This window comes from Myiozetetes cayanensis, unplaced genomic scaffold (genome assembly GCF_022539395.1).
Source record: "Myiozetetes cayanensis isolate MyiCay16 unplaced genomic scaffold, myiCay2020 scf2-11, whole genome shotgun sequence".
Taxonomy (NCBI): Eukaryota; Metazoa; Chordata; class Aves; order Passeriformes; family Tyrannidae; genus Myiozetetes; species Myiozetetes cayanensis.
Genome location: NW_026087411.1, coordinates 34,643,958 through 34,671,753, shown reverse-complemented (window position 1 = coordinate 34,671,753; position 27,796 = coordinate 34,643,958). Strand labels below are relative to the sequence as shown.

The 27,796-nt window shown below is 44.3% G+C and overlaps 1 protein-coding gene across 3 annotated transcripts in view; it reads right to left on the bottom strand.

Moving 5' to 3' along the window:
- LOC126639906 (protein ELYS-like) overlaps positions 1-10,175 on the bottom strand; it is a 44,183-nt gene extending 34,008 nt beyond the window's left edge. Inside the window, exons 1-4 of one of the 3 annotated variants that reach the window (XM_050315245.1) lie at positions 10,038-10,175; positions 5,252-5,378; positions 3,834-4,087; positions 96-276 (exon numbers count right to left, since the gene is read on the bottom strand). In XM_050315245.1, the coding sequence (XP_050171202.1) occupies positions 96-276; positions 3,834-4,087; positions 5,252-5,372 (556 nt within the window). In that variant the 5' untranslated portion in view covers positions 5,373-5,378; positions 10,038-10,175. Of the gene's footprint in view, positions 1-95; positions 277-3,833; positions 4,088-5,251; positions 5,379-9,190; positions 9,372-9,950; positions 9,995-10,037 lie in introns of those variants that run through there. The other 2 variants (XM_050315247.1, XM_050315248.1) reach the window with 2 other exon arrangements.
- Positions 10,176-27,796: the final 17,621 nt, after the last annotated feature.

Here is a 27,796-nt window from a genome sequence, read left to right as displayed (position 1 = left end):
GCACTCTGCTATCTTCACAGTGGGTTGCATGTTGGTTTTCTACAAGACAAAAATTTTCTTACTTCTAAATTCAAATTCAAAAACTGCAGGCTTACCTGATGCTTCTACTTCATTCTGACTGCAAGATAAATCATCCAAACAAAGGTCAACCAGAAGTACATGACCAACATCTGTAGCCACTGCTGCCACTCCAAAAAGCCATCGCAGGCTCTGATGTAGGTGCCGAGTGCTCACACTGGCTCCTCCATCATTGCTTATGGGTTCTATTGCAGTTACCTACAGGAAAACTACAAGTTAACATTGAAGCTGTTTGACAAGATAAATAGTAATGACTCAGAATTGCAGCCAGCAGTTAGCACATCAGAAACAAGAAAGTAAATACAGGATCACAAGACTTAAAAACAAAGCATTGCTTCCAATTATATCGAGCAAAAAGGAAACTAATAAAAAGGAAACCTTCTCCCCTTAAATGGTGCATTCTCTTTACAGTTTACCAATTTCCATTTCCTACTTAGAAATAAGTAAGTCTAAAAAAACACATAAAATCCATTACATGCAAGAAGATTTATCATATCTAAGGGATTTAAGTAAGAAAGACACAACCAAATCCAGTTCTCCCACTGTTCACAGCCCATCAGCACTGTGATACACTCCAGGCCTTCTTTGCCAAACAAGCAGTGGGATAAATCAGGGCTGCAAGTCCGATCGATGCACTGGCCAAAGGGCACAGTGGACACACCATTCCCATGGCAATCAAACATTCTTAGAAAGGGTTGAAGGGAAATGCTGGTTAGCAGAAATTACACTTCTCCTCACTTAGACTGAAAACATCCAAAAGACAAATTTTAAACATACACCAGCAACTGTTGCAGATGTCCACGGTATCTGTAGTCGTCAACCTAAATAAGCCTGAAGCACGAGTGCTCTCTGCTCCCTGACATGCCAAGCAGTCTGCACACTCTTTCAGGAAAAGGCGAAGACAGATCTTTCAGCACCCACAGGACAGCCTCAGGACAACACTGGCTGTTCTAGCAGAGACATGAGCACACGAAGGCTCCTGCACTGAAGCTGAACAACAGAAGAACATGGGCTGCTGTTCAGCCTCTTACAAAACATCACACCATGAAAACAGGCAGCTTTACATCAACAACGTTTACTGGAAAAGAAGTGAGCATCACAAGGCAGTCCATCTTTTTATGCAAACTCTTTTACCCCTAGAAGTGGGGAAAAATATCCATACCCCTAAGCCCCCTAAAATCTTCTTCTCTCCTAATCAAGCATGTGCTATGACTGCACTGCCTGGCAATCTACTACAGAATTCATCCTTCATCCTGGGACAAGCACTCCAGCCTTACAGGTACCTATACCCATTTAGGTAACTCTGTTTTCTTTCAGAATTCCTATGATTCAAATGAAATTTCCAATCCTCTCTGATGCTCACATGACTAGCAAAAGCATTTTCATTGTTTGAGTTCTTGCTGCTCCAAGTCTTAGTGACTGTGATGAGGAAAGCAGGAACTGCAATACACATCTTGCTGCAGAATTAGCCAAAGTTCAACCATTGCTACTTCTGATTCTTTTCTAAGATATTTTTTTGTATTGTACAACTGGCTCCAAATGAATCTTTTCCACTTTTGCATAGAGTCTTCCAAAAATGTTTCCTGGTTACTTCCATTTTCCATGTACAAGCTCCTGAAATGACATTTTTCCACTGTGCTGTCCACTGCTTTTTCCTATTCTCCTAGAGTACTGCCAGCTCATTCTGGGAATGAACAAAGAAAACTTTTCTCAGCTCACTGATTTTGAATGCTGCCCTTCTGCCTCGTACAAACCAGGAAAATTTGGGAAAATACCATTCAACAGTTCTGAAACATACAATTGCTATAAACCAAATCAATGTAGTTTGTGTTTCTAACTCAGGTCTGCTGTTACTAGAATCCAATTCAAATCATACTCATCAAAATTTCCAGTTTTCTGCTGCATTTCACATGTATATCCAGAGGGCAATGAGAGACGCTTGCACACGCACAAAAATATGCGAAAATTCATTTTAAGGTCCTGAGCTCGGTTTTTTAATCGATTTCTTTACTCTGAATGACTAAACATCCACTGTTACACCAGAAGGCAGTCATGCAGTCACTATACACAACCTGCATTAATAAAAAATTACTTGATACCTTGGACCAGGTACCCCAAGGTATGTTAACCGCTACAATTTAATTGTCCACAGAGCTTACACCCACACAGAATATAGTCCCAAAAACATGGTGCTCATTAAAGCCTTACAACACTGATGACAAAACTTCCGAAAGCTACGTTAAGACCTGAATTTTACTTCAAAAAAAAAAAAATTTTGAAAATCAGAGAAACATTCAGACAGATCAATCCCCCAAATTATACATTACATGAGAATATGAGTTGCAGAAAGAATTCAAAACATAGAGACAGCAGCCAAATACAAGTTTTATCTACTTGTTTTTGCTTACCCTTACTCCCACTCATAGCCTGAAAGTTAACATTCCAACTAGCAATACCTGTGTCCTCTCTATGATGACTTAACTGACGCAATACCAGAGGCAGAAAGCAAAATGAAAGCAGAGGACCGTACTTGTAATCAAGAGCTTTCAGCGCATATAAGCAAAACTTTCGGGTCAGCTTTGGCTTTATTCCAAAATTCATACCCTTCATCACACAACAGCCAACACTCCCTACAGGGCTTCATCATTTTTGATACATTAAAACTCTTCATAGACACGGACTTGATATGCAACATTACACTTACTTCTTAACCTCTCCTATTCCTATTTCCAGTTTACTTGGACAGAAGACATAAAACCTAGCATACCAACATCACTTATCACCCCACAATTTACTTATCGATTACATGCTCATGCCAGCACACAGCCTGCCTCTGCATCTCAAACTCTAACTGGTACTGAACCGAGAGCAAACCAACACAGAGGAGCGTTGACCCAACCCTTATCTTTAGAACTTACCAAAACACAAACACTTACTACTAGTAATCACACTTCCACCTGTATCCTAGCAAGTCAAACCAAACAATGTTATGGAAAGCTGAGCAATAAATATTTATTTGTTGCAGATTCTAAGATGACAAAAACATAATTATATTCTGATAATTTACTCTGATCCTTGTTTCCACTAGGCTAATGCAACTTGGGGCCATTACATCATTTGAGTTTACAGGTTTAAGAAGGCAGAAAAATTTAGTAACATTACACCAGTGTATCCCATCTACACAAACACTAGATTCAATAAGCAGATTTAAGGACTGCAGATTGAAAGTAATCTACCAACAATGGGACAGGTAACTCACTAAAACCCCTTTTTTGCAATCCTAAGTCAACATAAAAATCTGTCCTGTTCCCTAGTCAGCCGCTTCCTTGTCCAAGATTCATGGGAATGTGTCGAAGTCATTTAGAGCACAACGATATAAGTTTGTGATACTTTAAAGACGGTATTTCTGACACAAATTAGCCATTTAAAAACAATATATCACAGACACTTTAAACAGTGGAGTTTTCTTCTTTTTTGCTCTGACAAAAAAAAAAAGGTTTCAATGCCTTTTTGTAGAAGTGGAGAATTAAGTCACTATGTGTTCTACAGTATGTTTTATTATGAGTCAACTCAAAAGACATTGGTACTGCTAAGCTCAAGATTTTACTTCAATGTATATGCTCTATTGACTGGGTACTCTGAAGTGACAATATGGAAAACGTAAGTTCCACAAAGAGATGTTCAGAGTTTTTTCCGAAATAGGACTGTGCAGAAGCTAACAACACAAAACCTTCCTTTCCCCAAAAAGTACATACCCTGCCTGGAAGAACAACTGCTTTAACCACTCTGGAGATCCCAAGGTCGTACAGACAGAGAACACTTCCCTCGGCTTCTTCCAACCCAACCAGGAGTCCACTTCTCTTCTGCCACGAAAACTCCTTTACCACGCGAACGGTGGGAGGCTGCTCATTGACTCCGCTGAAACGATACGCAGAGAGCCGCTCTCCTGTCACAGAGTTCACCACCTCCAGCTGAGGACCACACGCCAGCCACGCCAGGCCACTTCTCCCTGTAAGACAGAAGAAAACTGACCAAAAACATCCCAGGCAGAAGGCGGAAACAACGGAAGAGTCACTGTCGCTGCACCTCCCCTTCAACAAATGCACCAAAGAGAGCAAGACCGACTTACCTACTTCTGGACAATCAGTGAAAATCACCCATTGCAATCCTCAGGCAGCACCTCTTACAATTAACAACCTCAGTGTTTTGCATTTGTACTTGTCATTCATGTGCTCAACAACACTGACTGTCTGGGATAAAGATTACAATACATTGACCTCCAGTCTTTATTTGGCTTGGGTTTGCTACAAACCACCACCAAACGCACACAGGAACACAAGTTGTACAGCATACTTCAATATAACCCACCTAAAACAATTCATTCCCAATTTATTAATTTTACTTCACACATCACTACTCTGGGAAGGGATTGGGACATCAACAGCAAATTATCTTCAAATGGGCACTGCATGCACCAGTCTAAACTTCTGCAAGTGCTGATCACAGAAAGAATTCAACATCTGTTGCTTCCCTGAAGAACTTCAAGCTCAAAGGAAGGATTAGCTCCAGTACTGCACTTACAGGCAGGTAGCTAAGATTCTACCTGGTCTTAACACAAGCTCAGACACCCAGAGACACATCCAGCTTGACTTTCAGGTTGCCTAGAAAGTCAACTACCTAATCTGCTTAGCTGCTTTCAGCAACTCTCACTGGGTCCTCCTCTGCATCCTATTAAATACTTTGGAAATCTGTGGGCAGTGCTTAACAGAGCTGTCTTTTCACTCAGACTGGAGAAGAAAAAGCAGCATGTTCTGCCTCTGTAACATTGTAGAAGAACTATTTCTGCATGGGATGGTACAAAGAAATACAGCTCAAAACAAAACCACTGCTTTTTTCAAAACTGCCTTCTATTCCATTCAAAACTGAGGAGAATTCATTGACTCAGTAAGGTCATGGTATAAATTATTTTAATAGCACAAGATTGGTGCAGGCTTTTGTAATTTCAGTGCTTAACTCTACTGATGGTTTAATATTAGCATTTCTAGTTGTTAAAATATCCTGCTTTTTCGATCAGAACCTGATGCACTTTAACAGAACCAACCTGATGCTACGACCCTATGTTTCAGGCAGTAACAACTTTAAACCAAGACCAAATCTAAAGGAAAATGCTCACCTCCAGAAAACTTCCCACACAGCACAGAGTCTAGGGTGATCTCATCTTCCCCAAGTGCCTCAACAGTCACCTCTGGAAACTGCAGCAGACTGCTCGTTACCTGAGCTGTTAGGTCTCGCATTCTTCACTGAAAATGAAGAAAAAACAAAAGGCAAAATGAGTCTCATGTCAGCCATAAATATTTTTGAGAGTGACCCACGTTTCATCAGTATGCAGTGAAAAATCTCCTATACATCACCTGTAGCTCTTTTGTAAAAATTAAAAAAAAGGAACTTATGGCAATTTTTCTTCTCACAGTAGAGCAACAGGAGAAAACTTTTTTCTGATGCTGATGAGATTAGCAACAAAAAGTGACACAGAGGTAAGGACAGTATAAGTAACAGGGAAGAAAACAACACACCAAGTTCAAGTCTACTCACACAGGTTAGCAAGATGTGATTTCAGAAAAATTATGTATTAAAAAGCATCTCAGTAAGAGTTATAACTTTCCATTTGTCCTTTCCTTTGATTTAATACGTTAATATTTGTTGTCAATTGTCTTCTAGTCGATATTACACATCATTTATGTCCTTGTTCACTTGCTGCATGTTTATTTTGGACATCCAGGAATACAAAGATATTACACACAGGTCACTGTGCCTGGGTTGTGCTCCTGTATCTGCTGCCGGAGTGACAACAACAGGAAGCACGGGAAGGGTAACTCAGGGTCCTGCACTAAGCACAAGTCAACATTTGAAGAATAATGTTGCTGATGGCAAAGCCACTATTGCAGGACGCTGCTGCAGCCAGGCCTGACCACTCTGACAGCATTCACTGCTAGCACAGAGCAAGTTCCAAATGGGACAACTTATTTGCAGTAGTTTTGCTGAGTTTCCTTTCGGGTACTTGCCATCAGTTCCAAGTGACAACTTCTGCACTGCATCCAGGGCCTCCAGAGAGTAAAGAGCCCCACAATTTCACCAGCATTCTGACTTAACTGTAAGGATTTAATGGATATATTTTAGGAGTGACCTTTAACACCAAAGACTAAGGCAGATGCATCTCCAAAGTGTTTCTGTGTGTGTGCCATTGCCTTTGAGGCTGTCACTGGGCACCACTGGGATGTTCCTGGTTCCATCTGCTTTACACCCTCCCTTCAGGTATTGAAATGCATTGATGAGATCCCCCCTGAGCCTTCTCTTCTCCAGGCTGAACAGTTCCAGCCTCTCCTCAGAGAAGAGGTGCTCCAATCCCCTCTAACCACCTCTGTGACCCTTTGCTGCACTCTTCCCACTACCTTCATCTCTCTCTTACATTGGGGAGCCCACACCTGGACACAGCATTCCAACTGTGGCCTCACCAGTGTTGTACTAGAGGAAGGATCACCTCCCTCCACCTCCTGGAAATGCTCCCCCAGCTCAGGAGACCATCAGCCCTCTTTGCTGCAGGGACAGCAAGGTGCTGGTTCACCATCACTGGGTGGCCACCAGGACTCCCACGGCCTTTCCTGTCAAGCTCTTTCCAGTTGGGCAGCCCCCAGCACATACTGGTGCCTGGGGTTGTTCCTCCCCTGGTGCAGGACTTTGCGCTTCCCCTTGTTGAACTGCAGGAGGTTCCTGTCAGTCTGTTTCTCCAGCCTGAGAGTCCCCCTGGGTGCCAGCAAGACTCACTGGTGTATGACCACTCTTCCCAGTTTTGTATCATCAACCAACTTATGAAGTGTAACTCTGCCCCACTGTCCAGATAACTAATGAAAGCACTGAACAATCACCCTGAACCTGCCCTGAGTTGCCTATTTTAAAATTCAATTAGTCAATCCTGGTTTAATGGAGAACACTGACTCTGACAACAAATATTAAGGAGTTTTAGAAAAGAGCCCAAAATTTCAAAATTATTGTAATGAATAAAATTTTTTTTTTGCGTAAATAAGCATAGAGATGCCTGTGTGGTAAGAATTTTATGATTATTAATACAATATATCACAGTAATAGGAAGATAATTTTAAGAAAAGAGTGGACAAATATCTTCTAGTAGGGCAGGTAGCAGCATGCAAGGGAACTTCTCAGTTGCGTGCTCCCCCTGAGTCACCCTGAGAGACCCTTCCTGGGTCACTGCTACTTGCCAAGAACGTAGTACCTTGTTTGGCCAAACTGGCAATCGAATTTAAAGATACTCTATTATAAGATACTATTACGGAGATGTTTAAAGCAAACCGCTCACCACTTCAAACTTCCCACTAACTCAGAGAGAATTCTTCTCTGATGGATAGCTCATACTTTGACACAGTGTAGTCCTGTCCACAGTCCAAATCAAACATGCTTATCAGTCCAAGCACACCAGTGAGAACCGTCAAATAAGTAACACTCCAACACCTGGACCATTCATGTAACAAATGAATGTTTGCTCTCAGGCCGGTGCAGGTTTCCTCCAGTAAGCCAATGAGCATTTTACACAATTCCTTTATTCCAGAAACCTGGCTTGGCCATATGGAACAAGAATGACAAACATAATAATAAATTACAAACAATATATAGCGACCTGTCTATTAGGATGTTTTACTTGCATCATTCTGCTTAATTAAATCACAGATTACTGGGAAATCAAAACAGAAGGAAAATAGTTAGAGCTAGGTTAAAGGCATGAAGCCTCTTTTTTAAGAGATATACCCAACAGCAACTGCATTTCTGCTCTCTTTGAAAACAATTACTACAATCACATTCCTATTTCTGTTAGAAATTAGATTAGGATGAAATGCCACAGGCCCACTCCCATTCTTCAGGAACAAACCAGAATCAAACCTCCCAGTGGTATTCTACAGCAAAGCGGTCTGTGTGCAAGTTGCCAAAATGACCATTCTTCTTTACCCTAGGTACTTTCAAACATCATGAACTATTTCCAAGGAAAGGTGTGTGATAGATTTTTGGATTAAAAAGCTCCAGGGGGAAAAAAAAGGAGAAAAAGAGAAATTGCATGTTCAAGCACAATCACATACAGCCAAGTCAGAGTTCTAAAATGTCACTTTTGACTGATGGTAGTACATGAAAATCAGTTTCAGAGGCCAACAATGTTATGGGCTTACTGAGGAAAAAGCTAAAAATATGGCCAGTCACAGCTGAAGACATGATTCCACAGGACATGTTGACCTCACTGACACCAAAAGAGAGGCCTTGATGCCATCTCTCATCTATCTGCTCCTTTGTTTTCCTACTGTATTATGGAAGACATTTCCAGCATACTGCACTGCTATTCCATCACACCGCTCATGCTTTCAGCACAAATTCCAGAATCACAACAAAGAGAAAGACCTGCCAGAATCACCGGAGGTCATCTGTTCCAACCTCCCTACTCAAGCACGGTCACCTGGAGTAGGCTGCCCAGCAGCGTATCCAGATAAATCTGGAATATCTAATTCCCAAACAGGATTTTAAACCCAGCAATCTGACAAGCTCAACTGCAGAAACATTTGCATCCCATGCAATAGGCCCTGGTGTTTGGTGACTCGCTCTCACCAATTTGAGGATTCCATTCTCTCACCCACACAAGTAAAACAATGGCACACCACCAAAGGCCTGTCACCACTCTTTCTCTAAAACTATATCCAACACCTTACTAGCCAGAAGACACTGAATTAACAGAAGCCTGATCATGCTAATTGCACTGACTTGAAAAAGACAACCAGACACATGGACCAGGAAAGAGAGCTGAGGCAGCACGTGAATGAGGAGCTGTCCTCCGCAGCACAGGATCCAGAGCTGTGCCCAAACGCTGGGACAGCTGCCAGCCAAGGCTGACACCGTCACCCAGACCGACCGGCCCCGCAAAGGCACCTGAACGGCCACGCTTGGCCATACACCCCACACCGAGTGCAGCAGTCCCGACACAATCAAGTCCCAAAAACTCTACTAATTTCCCCTGACGTGATCAGGAAGCAATTGTTAGACCTGAAAGACTGACCCTGACCTTTCTATCGGCAGAAGCTCCAGACCTGGAGTCACGCTTTATTAAGGAAGATGCTGAGCACTTTCGTTTACGCCAGCAACTTTGCTGCACGATGCTTTGCTTCCTGCAAAGAGACCCCCCCCACACAAATCGCACTGGATTCCCGTGAAGCTGTGCCCTCCCCATTACACCCATCCCTCGTCCCGCAGTCGCCGCTCCGCGCAGAGAGCATTTCCCGCCTCCTCATGGAATACAAGTCGGGGGGAAGGGAAGGTGGAATTAAAAGACAAGAAACCCCCTCCAAGACCGTGACCGAAGGAACGAGAGCAGCGGGCGTGCGCAGCTGACCGAGCCAAGAGGCAAAGCTCCCGCCGCCGCATGCCCCACGCCCCCCAGCCCGGCGGAGCTCCCGGCCGCGGAGCCTCCCTCCCATGTGCGCTGCCCAGGCCGCGCCGCCCGGGCCTGCCCCGCCGCCGGCAGCCGGCACATGTGCGGCGGGCCGGGCGCCGCAGCCCGGGGGTCACTTACATAAGGGACGGGCGGGCCCGAGGCCCCCGCGGGCCCGCGCTGCGCCAGCGGCGGTGCCGGCCTGGGCCGCTCGGGAGCGCCCGGTACCGGCTGGGACGGAGGAGAGGGAAGAAAGGGACGAACGAAGGCGGGCGGGCAGGCGGGCGGGGGTCGCCGCCGCCACCGCCTCCTCTTGCCCGCGCCGCTTCCCCAGCGCAGCGCAGCCCATCCCAGCGCAGCGCAGCCCATCCCACCCCGCTGTCCCGGTACGTGCCGGCGGTGGCGGCCGCATCTCCCGCTCCCGCTCCCGCAGCGCCCACAACGGCCCGGCCCGGCCCGGCCCGCGCGCCCCCGCACCCACCTCGCTCGCTCACCCGCCGCGCGGGGGGCGGGACGGGACGGGCACCGGGGGGCAGGGGGGGAGAGGAACGAGATCTCGCGAGAGCCGCCGCGAGCCTCCGCGGGAATTTTCAAATGCGCGGGGCACGGCCTCGGGCCGTGGCGACGGCCGACTCCGGACTACGAGTCCCGGCGTGCTGCGCGCCGGCCGCTTCCGCTCTCGCCCCTCCCCCTCCCGGCCTCGCTTCTCGCGGGGCACGCCGGGAGCTGTAGTTCCTGGGCCGGCAGAACCACGCTCCCTGCGGAACCCATTCCCGGCCCACGACCCTCACCTCGTGGGGAAGGGTCTGCTCCCCGCCACGCCAACGGGGAAGCTGCCGTGGCCGGCACATGGCAGCCCCTGCCTGTCTGTGTCCCTGTCATTGCAGGAGCTGCTCACTCTATTCTCCCTGTGTCCCCCCCAATCCCATCTCCCCAGGTCTGTGTGGATTTCATAGGATCACAGGATGGTTTGGGTTGGAAGGGACCTTAAAGGTCATCCAGTTCCACTCCCCCTGCTGTCAGGGGACAGGGACAGCTTCCACTAGACCAGGTTGCTCAATGCCCCTTCCAACCTGACCTTAAAAACTTCCAGGGATGCGGCATCTACAACTTCCCTGGGCAACCTGTGCCAGTGCCTCACCACCTACAACAGCAGAGAACTTCCTCCTAGTATCTAATCTAAATCTATTAGTTTGGATCCAACCCACCTTGTCCTGTCACTACATGCAAAAAGCCCCTCTCTGTCTTTCTTGAAGGCTCCATTTAGGTACTGAAAAGCTGCAATTAGGTCACCCATTTAAAGGATTTAAAAGGGGTAGGCTATTAACTGCAGTTTTCCTCTTACTTTACAAAGTATATATAAAAATATACAAAGTATATATATAAAAACCCAACACAGTTCACATAAAATTAAGGTTATACTGTCAGTCACTGCAAGAAGAAAAAGTAAGTATTAAGTCAAAAATGCAAGCCTAATGCTATTCCTTTCAGTTTGTATATTGTAAAGTGTTCAAAACACTCTTTGACATTAAAAAAAAATTAAACATTTTCAGGTATTAATAAACAAATTGATCTAGTATGGCAGGGGGGTTGGAACTAAATGATCTTTAAGGTCCCTTCCAACCCAAACCATTCTATGATTCTGTGAAATCTGCAAGGCTTCTAAGAAGTGGCATCACCATCAAAGGAGTGACAAAGGCATTTGGTTTCTCCCAGCATACATTATCTCTAAATTACAGCCGTGCCTCTGAATGTTGTCTGACTTTGTTTTATATTATTACGCAAATGTTTATTGTGGCTGCTGTTGCCATTTTAGATCTACTAATTTGTCGCATATAGGAGCATGGATGAGGCACTACCCCAGGCAGCTGCTCCTGGCCTAAGGGAGCGGTTGTGCACACAATCAGGAGGTGTCAGTGAGGCAGCATTACCTGCACAGGAGGAGACCAAACCCTGGTCACCAGACGATGGATGATGTCAGAGCTAACTCTGTTACGCATGAGGGGCTGTGCATGGGACAGACAGATCTGGGTTGGGCTACGGAAGGTCTTGAAAGTGAGGACAAGCATCTCTCATGTGATGTGACAGGGAGCTAAGGGAGGAATGAGAATATAGGCACGGCAGCACAAGAGGACCAGCTAGACCTGTATCCTTTGCCAAGACATTTAGAGTGATTATGTGCAGGACAGGGCTGCATTTATTAAGGGCAGGACAAGTGCTTTGGCAGTAAGCACAATTCAAAGTGGCCATTCAGTGTGGATGAGAGCCTTAGCTCCATGGATGGAGACAGAAATGCTTCGTGTCAGGAAGTATTTAGAGAACAATCCCTGCAAGGCTCAGGCTTGACCTGAATAAGTGCACGGGAAGAAGTCTGGACCAAAGATATCCCCCAAATTGTAGGCATATGTAATCATTGGCCTAAAGAGCAGCTGAGGAGCAGTAGGATGAAGTGGGCTGGTTTAGCCGAGCTTGAGCTTGAACTGACAAGCAAGACTTATCTGAGCAGGCATCAGAGAGGTGGGCAAGGATGTGTTTCAAAAGAAGGTCTGCAACTCATCTTGCCCAGTTTTAAGTGTCTATGATGCCAGTCATGAGCATCAGAGCCACTCAGATGGACTTCCTTTTTAGGTGGGAAACAAAAAAAGGTTTTTCCTGGGTACCATTCATCCGGCTGGCTTTAGATACCTCCTATAGAATTACCTGTAAAGGGAGCCTAGATGGCATTGTAGGTAGAGACACCTACACTGTACCCTTTTATTTTTGGTTAAGTTGATCTCACTTTTACATGTTGATCTGAATAAAGCACTGGATCTTTAAGTTGTTCAGAAGGTGAATTTGTGTTTGTGGTTGGGATTATAGAGAGATAAGGTACAGAAGAGAAAGAGGAAAAGGGCAGAGCTTTATACTACCTATGCTGGAGTTTCGTGAGGGATGAAGAGGAATCTCCAAAAGCCATAGTGGTCGAGTGAGGGAAGGGCAAGGAAAGGGTAGAACTTCAAAAGACAGGAGGATATGCAAAGTGTATGCAGATTGAACATGTTCAGCTAAGCTGGAAAAATCAGGCTGCTTGGTGTACAAATGTCACCAGGTTTCATGCAGTTAAGATTGTTGACAACCTGAGAGACAAGCTATATTAGGAAGCTAATGCTCTTACTTAGCTGAGTTAATGATTGCCAAATCCAATTGTTAAGGCTGGAGTCACAGCTGCAGCAGCACAGCAGCTCTGAAATGGGCCCCCTGAGATGCTGGTACCAAGTTAGCTGCTGAGGGTGCCTGGGCACTCTGATGCACACCATGGGAGGTAGCTGGCCTTGGCAATACCCCTTCCTGTAGGACTGGGGTGCAGGGAAAGCCTCCAGCACCGCTGCCTTCCCCACTGAGGCAGACCCTCTGCTCTGGGAAAGGTGGGAGGAGAACCCAAAAGCAATTCTTGAATTACAGAGAGCTGGGGGTGTGGTTCAGGCTCCCCAGTGGTGTCCTGGGCAGCACAACCTTTCTTCCAAGTCAATAAGTCAGTGTCTAATTATAGAGGTGAGACTCACTAACATGGTCTGCTGCTTTGTGCTGCCCTGGCACTGCGGTGCTGCTGTTGCTCCTTTGTACCCAGTCTGCATCCACTTTTGCCTCTATGTTGTATTAGAGTATCTGTGATTCCGACTCAGAAATTTAAAATGGAAAGTGTTGCATGTTTGATAATATTTTTTTCAGATCATTATGAAGAGCATACAGTAGTATCCTCTACAAGCACTTCTTAGTTGGTACTCACGGTCTGACATCTTCGGTAAGCTGTACCAAAAGCAGGCAAATCATCAGATGAAGAAACCCCTGTGTTAAAATGAAGTTCATACTGTCAGCACGTATCAGGGATGTAAAGGTGAAACAAAGAAAATGCTGCAGTAGTGTAATGATCATTTTCAAGCACAGGAATTGTTTACAGAGACAGGATGCTCAGTGATGTGATTATACTTATCCAAATATGTAATTACAAGGGCACAATTTTAAAAACAGGAATTAAATACTGCCTTTCAGTAATTACATAGGAGAAATCAATTTGAAAAAATGTATGTGGTGTCTTTAAAGCAAAATATTAAAAAAAAACCTCAGACACAATAGACAGGAGTTTGCGATCTTTGAGAGGTTTTATTGTGAATTGTTTAATCTGAGAATTTTGTGGGTTTTAAAACTCTCATCTTAATTTAATTTTCTGGATTTAGAATGTCTGGTTGTGAGACACTAGCAATTAGTTCTATGCATTTTTTACTCTTAAGTAGTTTATAAGTATTCTCAGCCTTTAATTCTACTATACATTTCATTAAGAATAAATATTTTTTATTTTTCCCTTAAAATTGATTAATTGATTTATTTTCCTTTAAAATTTTCCCTTTAAAATTGTAGGGCATTAATAATACTATACATTAAAAGCATTAATTAGTGCTTTTCGATATCAAAACCGAAGTATTTAGATACTTAATGAACCAAAAATAATATAACGGGATCTCTTCTATTCTCCACTGGAGCGGCAATAATTTAATATAAAGAGAGGCACTCCAGAATTCCCCAGAGAAAGAGAAAATTAAATGGTGGTTGAAACTGCAGTTGCTGAAGAGTCATGCATCTATAAGAAAAAAGAGGGAGAGAAGTGTCCGCATTTCAGTTTAAACAGAAAAAGAGGAACTTTAGGAGGCCTTGAAAACTGCATTTTTGAGTAGCACAGTGTATGATCTCATATTTGTTTCATCTGTAGAAAATGTTTCAGCTTGATTGTCAGAGCTACTCCCAGCTGCATTTTGTGCATTACAGTTTATATATTACTAAGTTGGGATTTTTTTTCTGTTTGGTTTTTTTCCCTTCTGTTTTTTCTTCTTTTCTTTTGTTGTTGTTGTTGTTTTTGTGGTTTTTTTCCATTGTGGTAACCTGAAGCCTAGACATCTTCCTCCTGCAGGTTGAAAACATGACTTTTCTTCCCTTAAAATCAAGTTGGGACAGAAAGGTGCTTTCTGGGTCTGATCCTCTGACACTTTAGGAGTTCTTGTTTGCCCTGTTGCAAGAGAGACAACTGGGTAGGTCAGACCCTTTGGAGTGTGTGGTTCCCTTTCTAACATTAGAGGGAACCTAGAGAAATTACAAGGAAAGGTTAATTCACTTTTACATAGCCACCTGTGGTGGGAGGAATCACTCTGTTCATCCAGAGCTAGGAAGCGGCTGCTGGTACACCTTGCTTAGTGCATAGCCAATTAAATTCCCTTAAAATTAGCTTCTCCCATGTGTTGTGCTTGTTAGACTGCTCTAAAACCTTCCAATTATCCATACTGATCATGAAATGAAAGGCAAAATAACTCCCCAGATGCAGGAGTCTCTAATTATATAATGTAGTTCTTTATAGGGAAGTCCATAGCCTGCATTTATTTACCCTTCCTTTTATGTTTATTTTTAGGTTTGTACAGGTAAAGGTAGGTGGTGGCTTCAATGTGACTAAAATAGCCCACATATCAAAGCAAACCAAGGGTAAGTAGAGCTGATGTGGACATGCCTTACACCAGCCAGTTCAGAGCGGGAAGTTTCTTTCTTCACAGTTGTTTTGTCAGCTGACCACAGAAGAATTTCCTGAGTTCACCAGTAGTATTTCACTTGCCCAGCCTTTTTGATAACTGATATTCCTCTCAACAAAGCAGGGCCTTCACGTTCTGGTAATAGCACTTGTCCTGCATTGCACATCTGGAGAATACTGGGGTTTACGCTTGATGGTGTAAACAACCAATACCCCTTTACACAGGAAAGGAATAGAATTTCCTACGTGGCACTTGTGCAATGTAGCTGAATTAATTGCACCGTTCAAGCATGATGGTTTTTATGCCTATGGTTTTTGCTGATAAATCCCAATGGTTAGTAGTCCAAAATCAAGCTGTTCCAATTAAATAAAAAGGACAATTTATTCAGACCTGGCCTCCCTTACACCTCTGACAAATGCCTATCAGCCTTCATATTGAAACAAAGGAATAATGAGCTTGCACATTTAGAAAATAAGAAATTAATCTTAAAGAATAAAGTCTTAAAATCGAACTTGGAAACACAATTGCCACGTTTTCTTGTACAGAGGGATTTTTGAACTCAGTTAAAGCAGTGCAATAGCAACAGACAGTGCACTGAACTGAAAAGTGGGTTGCTATGTTGAGGTGCTGCAAACTAGCCTGCAGATGCTTTCTGAGGTCTAAAATAAAAACACTTCATTTCCATTGGCACCAAAATCACTCTGCTGACTACAGTTCATTATCACTGTGCAAATACTGCATGTGTAAGGTGGTTTATATCATGTTCAAATTTGGAGTGCCCTAATTCAATCCAAACTGAGCTGGAAAGGGAGATTTGAGATTGCTGGTATTATGCACTTTCTTGGGTGATTATAGTCTCCATGTGTCACCTTAGGGCAAAGTACCAAAAAGTGTTATCTAGAAAACTTGGAGGCAATCAAATTCAAACTTATGTAGCAAAACCTCAGATGCTGGAAAATGCAATCTGGAAAAAAAAAAAATTCAGACTGGCTTTTTTTCACAAGGAAAGTGGTCTTATATGTTGAAATTACTATCAAGGACAGATTTTTGAAAAGCACACAGTACCCAGCCATTCCCTTATAAGCATAGAAAGCAAATTACAGAAGTTGCTCATGACCTTGTGCAGGCGAGCTCAGAATATCTGTGTTTCCTCAAACCACCTGCAACAGACTGACTCTTGAAAATATTTAAGAGAAAGACTGATTTCCTTGTGCAGGTAAGGTTTAATGTCAGTGTGCCCAGTTGTGTGAGAAGCATTGCTGAGTGTGAGTGACTAATACATTTGCCAGCACAGCAACTTCAATGTGTAGTTTTTTGTGTAGGCTGTCTGGATAGCTCATCCCTGCAGCCTTTTATTCTGCCAGCTGCTGATCACCTTCTGAGAGGTGCTAAGACATCTCATTTGTCAATGAGGTGCCTTGTAGAAAGTGATCAGAGCCTTACTGGGTTTGACCCACAGTACTGAAAAACTAAGGTGATCCGTCCTCTGCGTAGAGATGTAGATGACATCTATGTCTACATGACACAGAGACAGCTAACACAAAGCCAGTGCCCTTGAAAGAGCCACTGTGACCTCCAGTGTGAGCAATTTAGAAGATACATCACTCAGTCTGCTGAATCTGCTCATTAACTGCTGGAACAAAGAATCACTGTGAATAAATAGTCTTTTTAGCTTTTCCTACTTCACCATTTCAAAGCTAGAAAGTATTTTTCTGGAAGTGGCACATGGAAATTAACTGAGTGGCACCAGCTTGAGGTTCTCCGTGGCAGGCTCAGGCATGGGGCAATGCCTAGCTAGGCTCCCAGGGAGCCTGGGGAGAGTATCCCACATGCTTCATCCTCCTGCCTCACTGACCCTGCCTGCATGCCTGGGTTGGCTTGTGTTGGGATCATGTCCCTGGCACACCTGAGGCAGCTCCCAGCACTGGTACTACCTGACCTGCAACAGACTTTGCTTCTTTGCCTGGGGCTCCAAGGTGCTTTCTAGGGAGGTGTCTTTTTCCTGCCAGAGAGTCCTAGCTTGTATGTAGCACCAGCTCTGTTGAAGCACATCACCTGAGGCAAGGATCACCAGGATTGTCCTCTCATCTCCACTAGAAACTACACAAGCAGCCTCTACCATATTAATTAAATAAGACAGTGCAGCTTTCAGGAAATAAAGGGATGGTGATTCCTATAACAAATATTTAAGATGAGTATGTTTGCCAACTTGTGTTGCTTGCTGATTGTAAAAAAATATTTAAGTGGGGGAGGTATATTTAGTAATTTTTCCCTTCCTCTAGCAAATATTTCTGCTGTAGATTGTGTAGCTTTCAGCATCAGCCAGTTCATCACAGGGTTCCCTGAAAACGTGCTGACAAAGAAGCAATGAATTTTCTTGATGCTGAACCTCAAAAAGTGGATAAATCTAGGAATTCTTTCAATAACTCAATAAGGACATAGAGCAAGGTGCTACCTCCTTGCCACCAGTGCCTCCCACAGAGCCAGCTGCTCCTCCTGGGTGCCACCACTGCATGTTGCAGCACCAAGGCTGGCACACTGTTTCCACAACTACATTGTGTCTGGCTTCTTCCTGTGAAGGATTATTTTCACCCAGAATTCCATAGAATTTAGAAAAGGACCAGACATTTAAAAGCTACCAGGGATCTCTGGAGGAAAGAAACCAGTCCATGGGTCCCGTCAGAGACATCACCAGTTGTGTGATCCAACACTGGTTGTGAGCAAGTTGTGTGATTTCACTTACTATCAGTTTTTTATTGCAGCATCTCAGTGAGAGGACTCTGACTGGGGAATCTCACTGATACCAGTGACACCAGCACTGGTTTTGCTATGTGACTTGTCCTGAAGTCTTAGAGGAGATTTCAGATTTCTTTGCTGTCTCACGATGGTCCCTGGCTCTGCTGCTGCTGCCAAAAAGGCTTATGAGCCTTTTTTTTTTAATATGTACCTAACAAAAAAAAAAATCTAAGTTCAACAAGTTTGATCTAGGTGCACTGGCTGAGGTCAGAGTCCCATTTCATTACGCTTCTATATATGATGACAGGATTACATTCATCCTGTCACGCAAAGTGCTTGCACCTTGACAAACTGGACGGGAAACCACTACAGTAAGAAATGCCTTGCCAAAATGCATGCAACATATCAAATGTCGAGCCAGAAATGTTAGCTACCTACCAGTTCCTGCCATCTGAGTAGACCTGCTCCAAACCGGGTAGCAGGTGGAGCTGTGTACTTATTCATACCAGTGGCTGCCCCCTCTTAAGAAATATACTCAAAAACTTACAATGCAAAGTTAAATAGACTTTGGAGGAATTGCTGGCCTCTGGCTGAGCAGCACTTCAGCCAAGGAACAGCTCCAGGAGCAGCTGCCCATGCTGGATGATGAACATCACCTTCCTTGAATTTTGCAAAGCTTTATAACAGCATACTGAAGTGCCAAATGGCACCACTGACTTCTAGCACATTTACCCTTGATTGCATCAGATCATTTTACCCAAAAATAATTGCTGTGACTTGTCCCTGGCTTTGGAGAATAAAGATACACAGATTTTTCAAGCTGTGAGAAGCTAATTCAGTGTCCTAATCCTTCCTTGTGTGAGAACAAATCACTGGATTTTACCTAGTCGTTTCCACATCCAGATCGTGACTTCTGATGAAATGACAAATTATGCTGCTACAGTATGCATGCTAGCTGAGCGCCTCTCACTTCAGCTGGAATTAAACTGTGGGAGTGGGGATCCTCCTCCCCAGCCCACTGCCCTTCTGAATGAGTGCAGTTTGTTCCAAAGTATCACAAACTATTTTAGCTCCTGGCATATGTGATAGATTTGTAGCTGCTCTGCACATTTCACTTTCTTAATCAAAAGCAGCTCCCTGTGAAGGGGGTTGGGTCTAGCATTTGCTTTTGACCATGTTGCCCATTAGATCTGCCAGGAAAAAATGTACTGCTGTAACTGAAGAAACATAACCCTGGAGATTAATACACCGGATCCCTGAGCATGCACCTAGAATTATGTACATAATAGTTCTGTTGCAGTTTTGAGAAGGGGATTCAAAGTCCTCAATACTAGTCAATCTCTTTTAAGACTATTTTACAGTGAGCTGATCCAAGTTATTTCACCTTATCCTGAAGCTTTTTTGGACAGTACCAGGACATGGTGTGATGTACCAGTGAAAGAGGCAGAGGGACAAAGGTGAGGTCCTCAGAATGAAAAGGAAGAGAAACAAGGAACCAAACTGTGGAGGTTACATACAATATTAAAACCCCACAGCCAACTGAGAGAAATCAGAACTCAGGGATTGCCTGTACTGAGAAGGTGATTTTTTTTGTTTCTGTGACACACAGTAGTAGGGATTGGGTTCACCCAGCAAAGATTTAGCTTGCCTGCAGAGCTGGTGCTATATGGGTTGCTAGCTGCTGTAGTACCAGGCTTCCTTGTCAGAGTTTCCCCTGGGAAGACTGTTGTTGTGGTCATGACACTGAGCAATCATAAGAAAAGGCTGAGTGCATCACCAAAACAATGTTTCCATCTACTTTGTCAGCTCAGGTGAGGAGATGTGGTATTACTGAACCAGACATAGCTTGCAAGTGTGTGCTGGCAGCAGAGAGCAGAGAGGGAGAGCAGCCACACACTGGGGAGCCCTGCTATGCTGTTTAATTGTCACAAGGCAGGCACTTTCTCCTGGCTCAATGTGGAACAAATAAAGTTTCTATCAAGAAAGTGATTTGCTCTCCAGGGGAAGAAGTAGTGCCATGGCTGATACAGCAGCAAAGGACTTGAAGGAAATCTGAGGCAGTGCCCCACCGAGTGACAGAGGGTTATAATTTCTGCTGCTGTTGCCCTTCTTCCTATGTTAGTGAAAGGGTCAAGTCTAGTTTCAGGGCTATTATGTCTTCATATGTTCAGATTATTCTTTTTTCTTGTTTGGGTGCCAACCATAGAAAACAAATTTGATTCGTTGCACAACTTCTACCATTTTGGAGAGTTATTTTCCTTTTGTCTGTTATAAAATTCTGTATGGGGTCAGCATCAACACAGCAAACAGTACACTTGCCAGAGGCAACAGCTGTTACACTTGTGCTTGAAGAGGAAGAACGAAAATCTTTTTGTGATGACTGCCAGCAACTTCTTCATGTTTTTTGGATAAGAATGAGACAACAGCTGGTACAGACATGTGTTCCTCTCCCTCCCTATCTTGCATTATTAGCAACTGTAAGTGCAAGTCAAAATAATAGTCATTTGGTGGCAATAAGTAATTTTATCTGAAAATAGTTAATTCCCTACATGTGTGAACACATTCTGAAATGAAAAGATACAAATTTTTCATGGTAGTTTTATTGAAGTTAAGGGGATTTTAGGCTGTTTGGACTAAAACTTGCACAGCATCTGATGTTTACGGCTGTAGCAATAAAATTGTCACGGTATTTTCATCAAATCTTTTGAATGAGGGGTTAGAAACTTGCAATGCTCTGTCTGAGAAGCTAGTAATGTGACAAAATTCTGCATTAAGCAATTGCAGCATTGCAGTTGGTAGGAAGTAAGACTATTGACATCTCCTCAGATCAAGGGACAAAAACATCATCAAAACACACTTCGGTGTGATTGTGAAATTCTTCCAGTGAAGGATTAAATATTGCTTAAAATACAATAAACCAAAAGGTTTCAAACCCAGCATCATGAGCAGGTGACATGCAGCACTTGGCCCAACTCAGGCAATGTATTATGGATGAGCTGCTCCTCCAGCCACCTGCCTTCTTCACTCCTTGCTCCTCAGAGAGGAGCAGGCCCAAAACAGCTTTGCTTTCACCATTTCCACATGGGATAATATATCACTGCTTCTGTTACCTTCCTCAGCTCAAGGACATGTTGGAATAAATCTGTGTCCTATCTTGGGTGCATTTTTTTTTTTTCCCAGGAGGAGTGTGCTTTACTCTTTGAGCTCTTCTGGACATGTTTCTTAGCCCTTCCTGCCACTTCCCATGATAGCAGCTGAGCAACATATATTCATACTGAAGGACAGTCTCATACAGCAGAATGGAGAGAGCACAGCACCCACCTCAGGAGAGTGAGCAAGTGCCTGCCTCTAACAGTGGCTCCCCCACGACAGCTCTGGCTGTTGGGGGTGCTAACAAGCTGCTTCTTGCAAGGATCAGCTGCTAAAGCTGAGCAGTTGTCCAGGCTGGATAAAGCCACCGTAGGAGGTCCTGCCCAGTAGCACAGAGATTCCTTGTGCAGGTGTCATGGGTGGTCACTGTGGTGCATTAATCAGCCATGGGACTGTGATGGGTCACCAGTGTGATATAGACATAAAATAAGGTAAATGCAGTTGTCAGATGTGTCAGATCAGGCATTTGCATTAGGCTTTGGTGCTAGAACATGAAGCCAGAGGTTGAGGCCTTGCCTGCAATGCCATGACTAAGCCTGGTCACTTGTGCTCAGAGAAGATTAAGTCAGATGAAAACATGTGAATATTTGGGGCATTTTTTGGCAGAGAATGTGCTAAAAGGTGCCAAGAAATAGTCACTGCATCTTTTGTCAGGGTTGCTAGTAAGGAGAGCGTGCTGGGAGCCTCTCCAGCCCCACCACTGCCCTGTGACTTTGAGCCAGCTCCACCTCTGCGTCATCCTGCCTCCAGCATGTCCATGAGTCATCCCTCCTTGTGTGTTCCTCCTCTCAGAGTTTAAGCACAGCAGAAACACCCAAATAAAAGTGTGTTGGGTGGAAGAATGGTGTCAAAAATCATCACACACTCACTGACCTCCTGCAGGATGTCCAGGCAGATCTACTTCTACAGTTAAGATCTTTTCTCTCTCTAGTTCTCTAATTGCTCAGGGCACCTAGCAAAATCAAAACCATTCTTCTGATTTTCTCACATTCCAGTTCACTCAGTTCCCAGTCACTGCTCCATGTCCTTTGAGCAGCAGCAACAATGCAGTGTCAGTAGATCTCAAATGAGATGTGTTCACAACTAGAAAAACGGAGGAGATATGGTGCTGTGGCACCACCTGCAAAGCCAGGGCTTGACCAGAAACTGTGGATCAGTTTCACTGAGTATTGGTTGCAAATTAGTGATAACAATTAGCTGGATATAACCAGGTGATGTCTGGATTACAAGAACATCCAGACATCATGCAGATGTCTGGATTGCACAAATAGGTACATTTGAGGCAGCATCAGAGCCCACCTTATCTTATAAAGGAAGCCCATTACTAAACTTTTTCATGGTAGCCTTGCTAACCAGGACCCATTCATGTAGTCTGAAATAAGTCAGAGGTAGACCTGGTCTAAACGGAGCCCTGGTCAATCAACAGAGAGTCCCGGGGGATTCATAGCCCACCATCAACTGCTAGCATCACCCTGCTTCAGGAAACATAACATCATGCTCAGAGCAAGGATGACACCCTGAACATGCAGACCTGTCCACTGATATTCATCAGATCAGATGTTAGAGGTGGTCCTTCATCCTTAGCCTGAAGAGATAAGACTGGGCTTGACTTGTCTGGGCAGAGAGCACTGGCCTTGTTGTTGCCTTCATACCATCCTGAACTTTTCCCCAAAATTCCCAGTGACCTTCCTAGCCATGTGCATGTACCTTTCCTGTTCCTTACTATCACTGAACCTTGTATGGAGCTCCTCATCTGACCTGGCCTGGCCTCCCAAGCAAGCCAGTCCTACCACAGACTCCCTTCCCTAGTTCAGAACCTGACCCTTTTGTCCCTCCCAGGGGGTACAAGGAAGTTACCCCTATGTTCACCTCCTCCGTAACATGCTGAAGGGTGAAAATTCAGCTCTTTTCTAGTCTCTTCTGACTTCACTTGCTTTTAGGGCAGGAAACTCCACTTTCTTTCCTCTACTGGCTTCTATTTACCACGTGAGATTGTAGGCTGCATGCTGGGTAGGTGCATAACGGAAGTATGCAGGATACAGGCTTGCATCTCCTGGAGAGGTGAAATCCCAACTGCAGCATCCCGGAGAACCTGGTACCTCAAATGCTGTGATCCATTTTAAAAAGAGCAGAGGAAAAGCAAGAGATGACAGGGCATTGACCCACACAGAGCCAAGACACAGCTCAGGGGCTTTCAGCTCAGGTGGGATCTGAAGGGTATTTGGACTTGCTAACACAGACCCCAACAACATACCACACATTTCAAAAAGACTGAAGGAGAAGAAACTCTTCAAGGAGGTTGTTCTTGGCCCAAGAACAGAAAAAAAAAAAACTAAGCAAACTGTAAGTTAATGAAATGGTGCAAGGTTTTGCCATCATGGGATGCTGTGGAAGATCTGTTTGGGTTGGCCTCCATCCTGCCAGAAGGGCAGATACTCTCAGCTGGGCTGCAGGAGTGGCAGTCTCTGCTTGAGCTGGTGGCTAAACCAGACTGGAAAGCATTACTCTGATAACAAAAAGAAGGGAAAGGCATAGGTGTACAAACTCAGTCTATCCTACTCCTCCTTGTCGGTAATGTTTAAGTGCCTGTCATTGTTTAAGGCCAAGTCCAAACCACTGGAGTGCCTAAGACCTAGGGAGAGGAGAAATTCTGAAACGCCTGTGAAAGCATATCTCAGTCAGAAATGAGGGAAAACAGTGATACTGTTTATGAAAAGAAGCTTGCCTGAGTTGCCAGAGTTAACATGTGCTGGGTAGGAACAGTGCTGAAAATCACTGGCTACAGGCCACTAGTACATCTGAACAGAGAAAGCACATGTGGAACCAAAGCCTTGCTGAAGTCAGGGGTAATTTCACCATTTGACATTCTGCAAAGTGCCGGTTGCCAAGCTCGAGTTCAGCCCAGTGTTACTACGCAGCTCTACGGTGTTCATCTCAGTTTTGTTATGGTCCCTGTTGATGACTTTATCTACAGATAGGCTTGTAACCCCTTGGGGCTCAGTCTCTGGCTTGCTGGCTGTGAAGCCAGAGTTGTATCACATGTAAGAGGACTGCCTGGCATAGCTCAGTTAGCACCCCCAGAAACATTTCTCAGTGTGCAAAGCTACCAGGGTGCATGAGGGTAAAGTTTCACCCCACTGTGTAGAAGGAAGGATTAGTACATTCAGTGCTGAAATACGCATTTTCCTATTTACTACCAGAGTGCCAGATATACATTACCAGGAGAGGGAAGAGAGGATTTAGATCAGGGGACTCCGCTGATGCAAATGCACTTTAATTCCAGCTTTTTATGACAAGAGTGATGTTTGCTGGTATTTTAAAATTACCTGTAGGCCTGCCAGAGCCAGCTTCCCACATCTTTAGAAATCCACCATGAACATAATTTTCTTGGTTTCCTCTCCTGCAATGTCTTCCAAGTTTGTAACTGGTGAAAGGATGGGGTTTGTGTTCCTGTGGACGTCTGAAACTCAGATTTTCTGGTCAAATGGCAGAGATACTATTTTGGCAGAGGAAGATTTCCAAATCATCTGCAAGCTGCTCTCTTGCCAGGGAGAGTCAGAGAGTCATTTCAGAAGTTTCCATCACAGAAAACAAATTCACTCAGGGCTGTGTATGTGTGTGTATGTGCCTGACTGCTGGGTGAGGAGGGATTTGCTGTGGTGTAATATCCCAAGGTGTGGCAGCCCCCTACTAATGAGGCTGAGGATGAAAAAGATGAGGATGCAGAAGAGGACTCTCCCAGGGTTGCCAGAAAGCTGAGTTACCCTTCAGAGTTGTGATACCCAGTGCCCTATTGGCATGGGGAGCCCATGACCAGGTCTGGTGGGAACAGAGTGGGGGCACTGTGAGGCTCACAGAGCTGCTCCCCCTCTTACCACTTGGACAGGCAGGGCAAACCCACCCCACCCAAACTCGGTTCAGGCCCAGGCAAGGCTGCTGTGAATTCATTGAAATGAACCCCTTGGCAGTCTCCTCATCTTTTACCACACAGCATAAAAACGCAACATATCGCCATACAAGGAAAGGCCTTTCCTCATGGCAGCAACACTGCAAGGTGGGGGCAAATTCAGCCTGAACAGACATAGGGTATTTGGTATAGTAGGGAAGTGTGGTTGTGAAAATATTATGTGTAATCTCACATGGCAAACTTGGGAAAGGCAGGCAAGTAGACTGGAAAGCAACCTGAGAGGTGCCTGTGATACCAGAGCTGATATGAGAAGTGTTGAAGTAGGATAACTCAGGTTCTGGGAATGACACTGCTGGTCAGAGAACCCAAACACACCTGGTCATATGAAATGCATTTGCTACTAAAGGGATGGATGAGGGCTTACTGGGATGTATTTCTACCATCTTTGTCTCCTATGTGCATTGTAGCCTTGCAGCCTGGTTGTTGGTTGTGAATCACTGCCTGGAGGAGCCAATGTCTCCACTGACTCTGCTGGAGGGGAGATGCCTCAGCACCTACCCAAAAGGCACGGTGCTCCAATTATTCCAAGCACTGGATCAGTTAAGATTAGTCTTGCCCTCTTCTCAATATGCAAAGGAAGTAACCTGAACAATCTAGTCTAGTAACCTGAACAATCTCTGCCCATGGCCAGAGGATTGGAACTGGATGATCTTTAAGGTCCCTTCCAAGCCAAACCATTCTATGATTCCGTAATAATGAACTGAAAACTGTGCCTTCTTCTTTTACCTTATAGACTTAGAGCACTACATAGAGGTTGGTTAGAAAAGCAGTTGTAACTTGTGGTGACAGAGACCAGAACCAGATCTGAATGTCTCCCTTTACATTTCCTGGCGTTACTACTAGGCACTAGTTGATTAGGCACCAACTTTGCTCCTTCAGATATCAAACTTGCTACCTCTTTTTGTAGTGAATAATGGCATATTTCTGAGCAGCTCAGTGGCCCTCAATGCCTTTACTCACAGAGTATGATACTACTCATGAGGAACTGGCAGGCCCTGGCCCTGAATTAGTATCTAATGCTTGTGTTTCCTAGATCACATTACTCGCACAGGGACAGCAGTGTTTGAGTCTGACAGGAGACATCTCTAGTAATGCCTGCTTTGAGAAATTAGACTAGTTTAGGAGGACCTCAGAGGTAGCAGAAGAGAGGACATGATGCTTGCAGGACTATGCTTGGATTTAAATGAGACCCTGTGATGATTTGCATTGAAAAGGATTTTGTTAATTGGACAAGCAAATCAAATATAAGCAGGCAATCCTTCAGCTGTCAGCCGATGATCATTAAGTCCAGTAGGTAAGACAGAGAAGCCTTTTTCTGTTATGAAATACCACAGAAATATCTCCCACATTTTGGTGTCTTTGGATCTCTTATGGCTTTACACTATTTTGCAATACTATAATGACTCAGTCTTCCAAGAATATGCAATAAGCTATACCTTATTTGTGTTGTATCTGCAACTACAGGTCTCAGCTGAGTTTAGGACTGCTTTGTCAAGTGCTATGAAGACAAATCCTGGCTTTTGAGACCATTTCTAGAGACAAGCAATAGGAAAGGCAAGGGGGAAGGGGGAAAGGCGGAAGGGGAAAGGTGGAAGGGGGAAGGGGAAGGGCCCCAAAAGTTGTGAATAACTAGACAGAGTTTGTCAGTCAATCAGTGACACAGTCAAGAATACAAAAGAGATATTCGCGAGCTTAAGCCATTAGAGCACCCTGCCTACTTACAGAGAGTTCCTCAGTATTTGTGGTTTCTGGACACACCATGGTTTGATATTTCTGCAGAAACATTCAGAGCTTCTGGCCAAGCGAAAGAGACTCTGCATTCTGGGAGAGTAATGGGAGCAGAAGTGCAGCTCCCAGATGAGTGCTTGTCCTCAAGGAGTCACTCAAGGGCCATTCAAGACAGTCACTCAAGGGCCAAAAACGAGGTTGGGGGGAGCAGGTGGGTATTGCCTTTTGTGTAAATATATTATGTAACATATGTGAAACAACAACTACAAATGCCCTACTTTGTCCAGAGCCGGTTTCTATTGTCTTGAGTGACCTGTCATCTGGAGCATGGACTAAAGCCAGGCGAAGGCTGAAGTGTGTGTGGCACACTGAGATGGGAATGAGGGCTGGCAAGTGCCATTGTTCTCCTCTTTGGCTCCCAGTGAACACCATTTAATTCTGGGTTTGGTTGTCAGAAGAGATTAGTTGTCTAAATTCTGGTATCCGTGAGTGGTCTATCTGATCGCTTAGGTGCAGAAAGCACGTTCTACAGAATAAACTGTCAGACGCATGATTAAGCCATTTGTGTATTACCACAGCTGTATAGTGCATGTTTGTAGAAAGTCAGCTTTTGAAAAAAGCACTCAAACAGTACAAAATTAATTAAATTAACAGGAGTCCTGGGCATAAAGGATGCGTTTTCCCAGCAGACTGACTGCAGGGATGAAGCCTGGGTAATCAGCTTTCCGTAAGAGAGGTCTTTCTAGCAGAGCAGTGGCACTCAGAGCTGTTCCAGGGAAGACTTTCTCCAGGCGAACAGCACCCAAACATAAATGTTCCTCAAAGGTACATGAAAACTAAAATGTGAATGACGGGAGGAAACCAAACAGAAAAACGGTATTGCAAAAGGGGGAGAAAAGGAACGAGCTATTATTTTAAACACTTACCAGCAGAGGACACATTTGTTTGTTTTTGGCAGAACAAAAGGACATTGCAAAGAAAGTCAGAGAAGTGCTACTTTACAAAGCAATTTACAGTCATCTCTGAAATCATATGTGTACATAGCCTCCAGAGGCTTGAGCAGAGGAATATGAAAATGTCTGCTGCTTTTTTTTTTTCTCCCGCAGACAA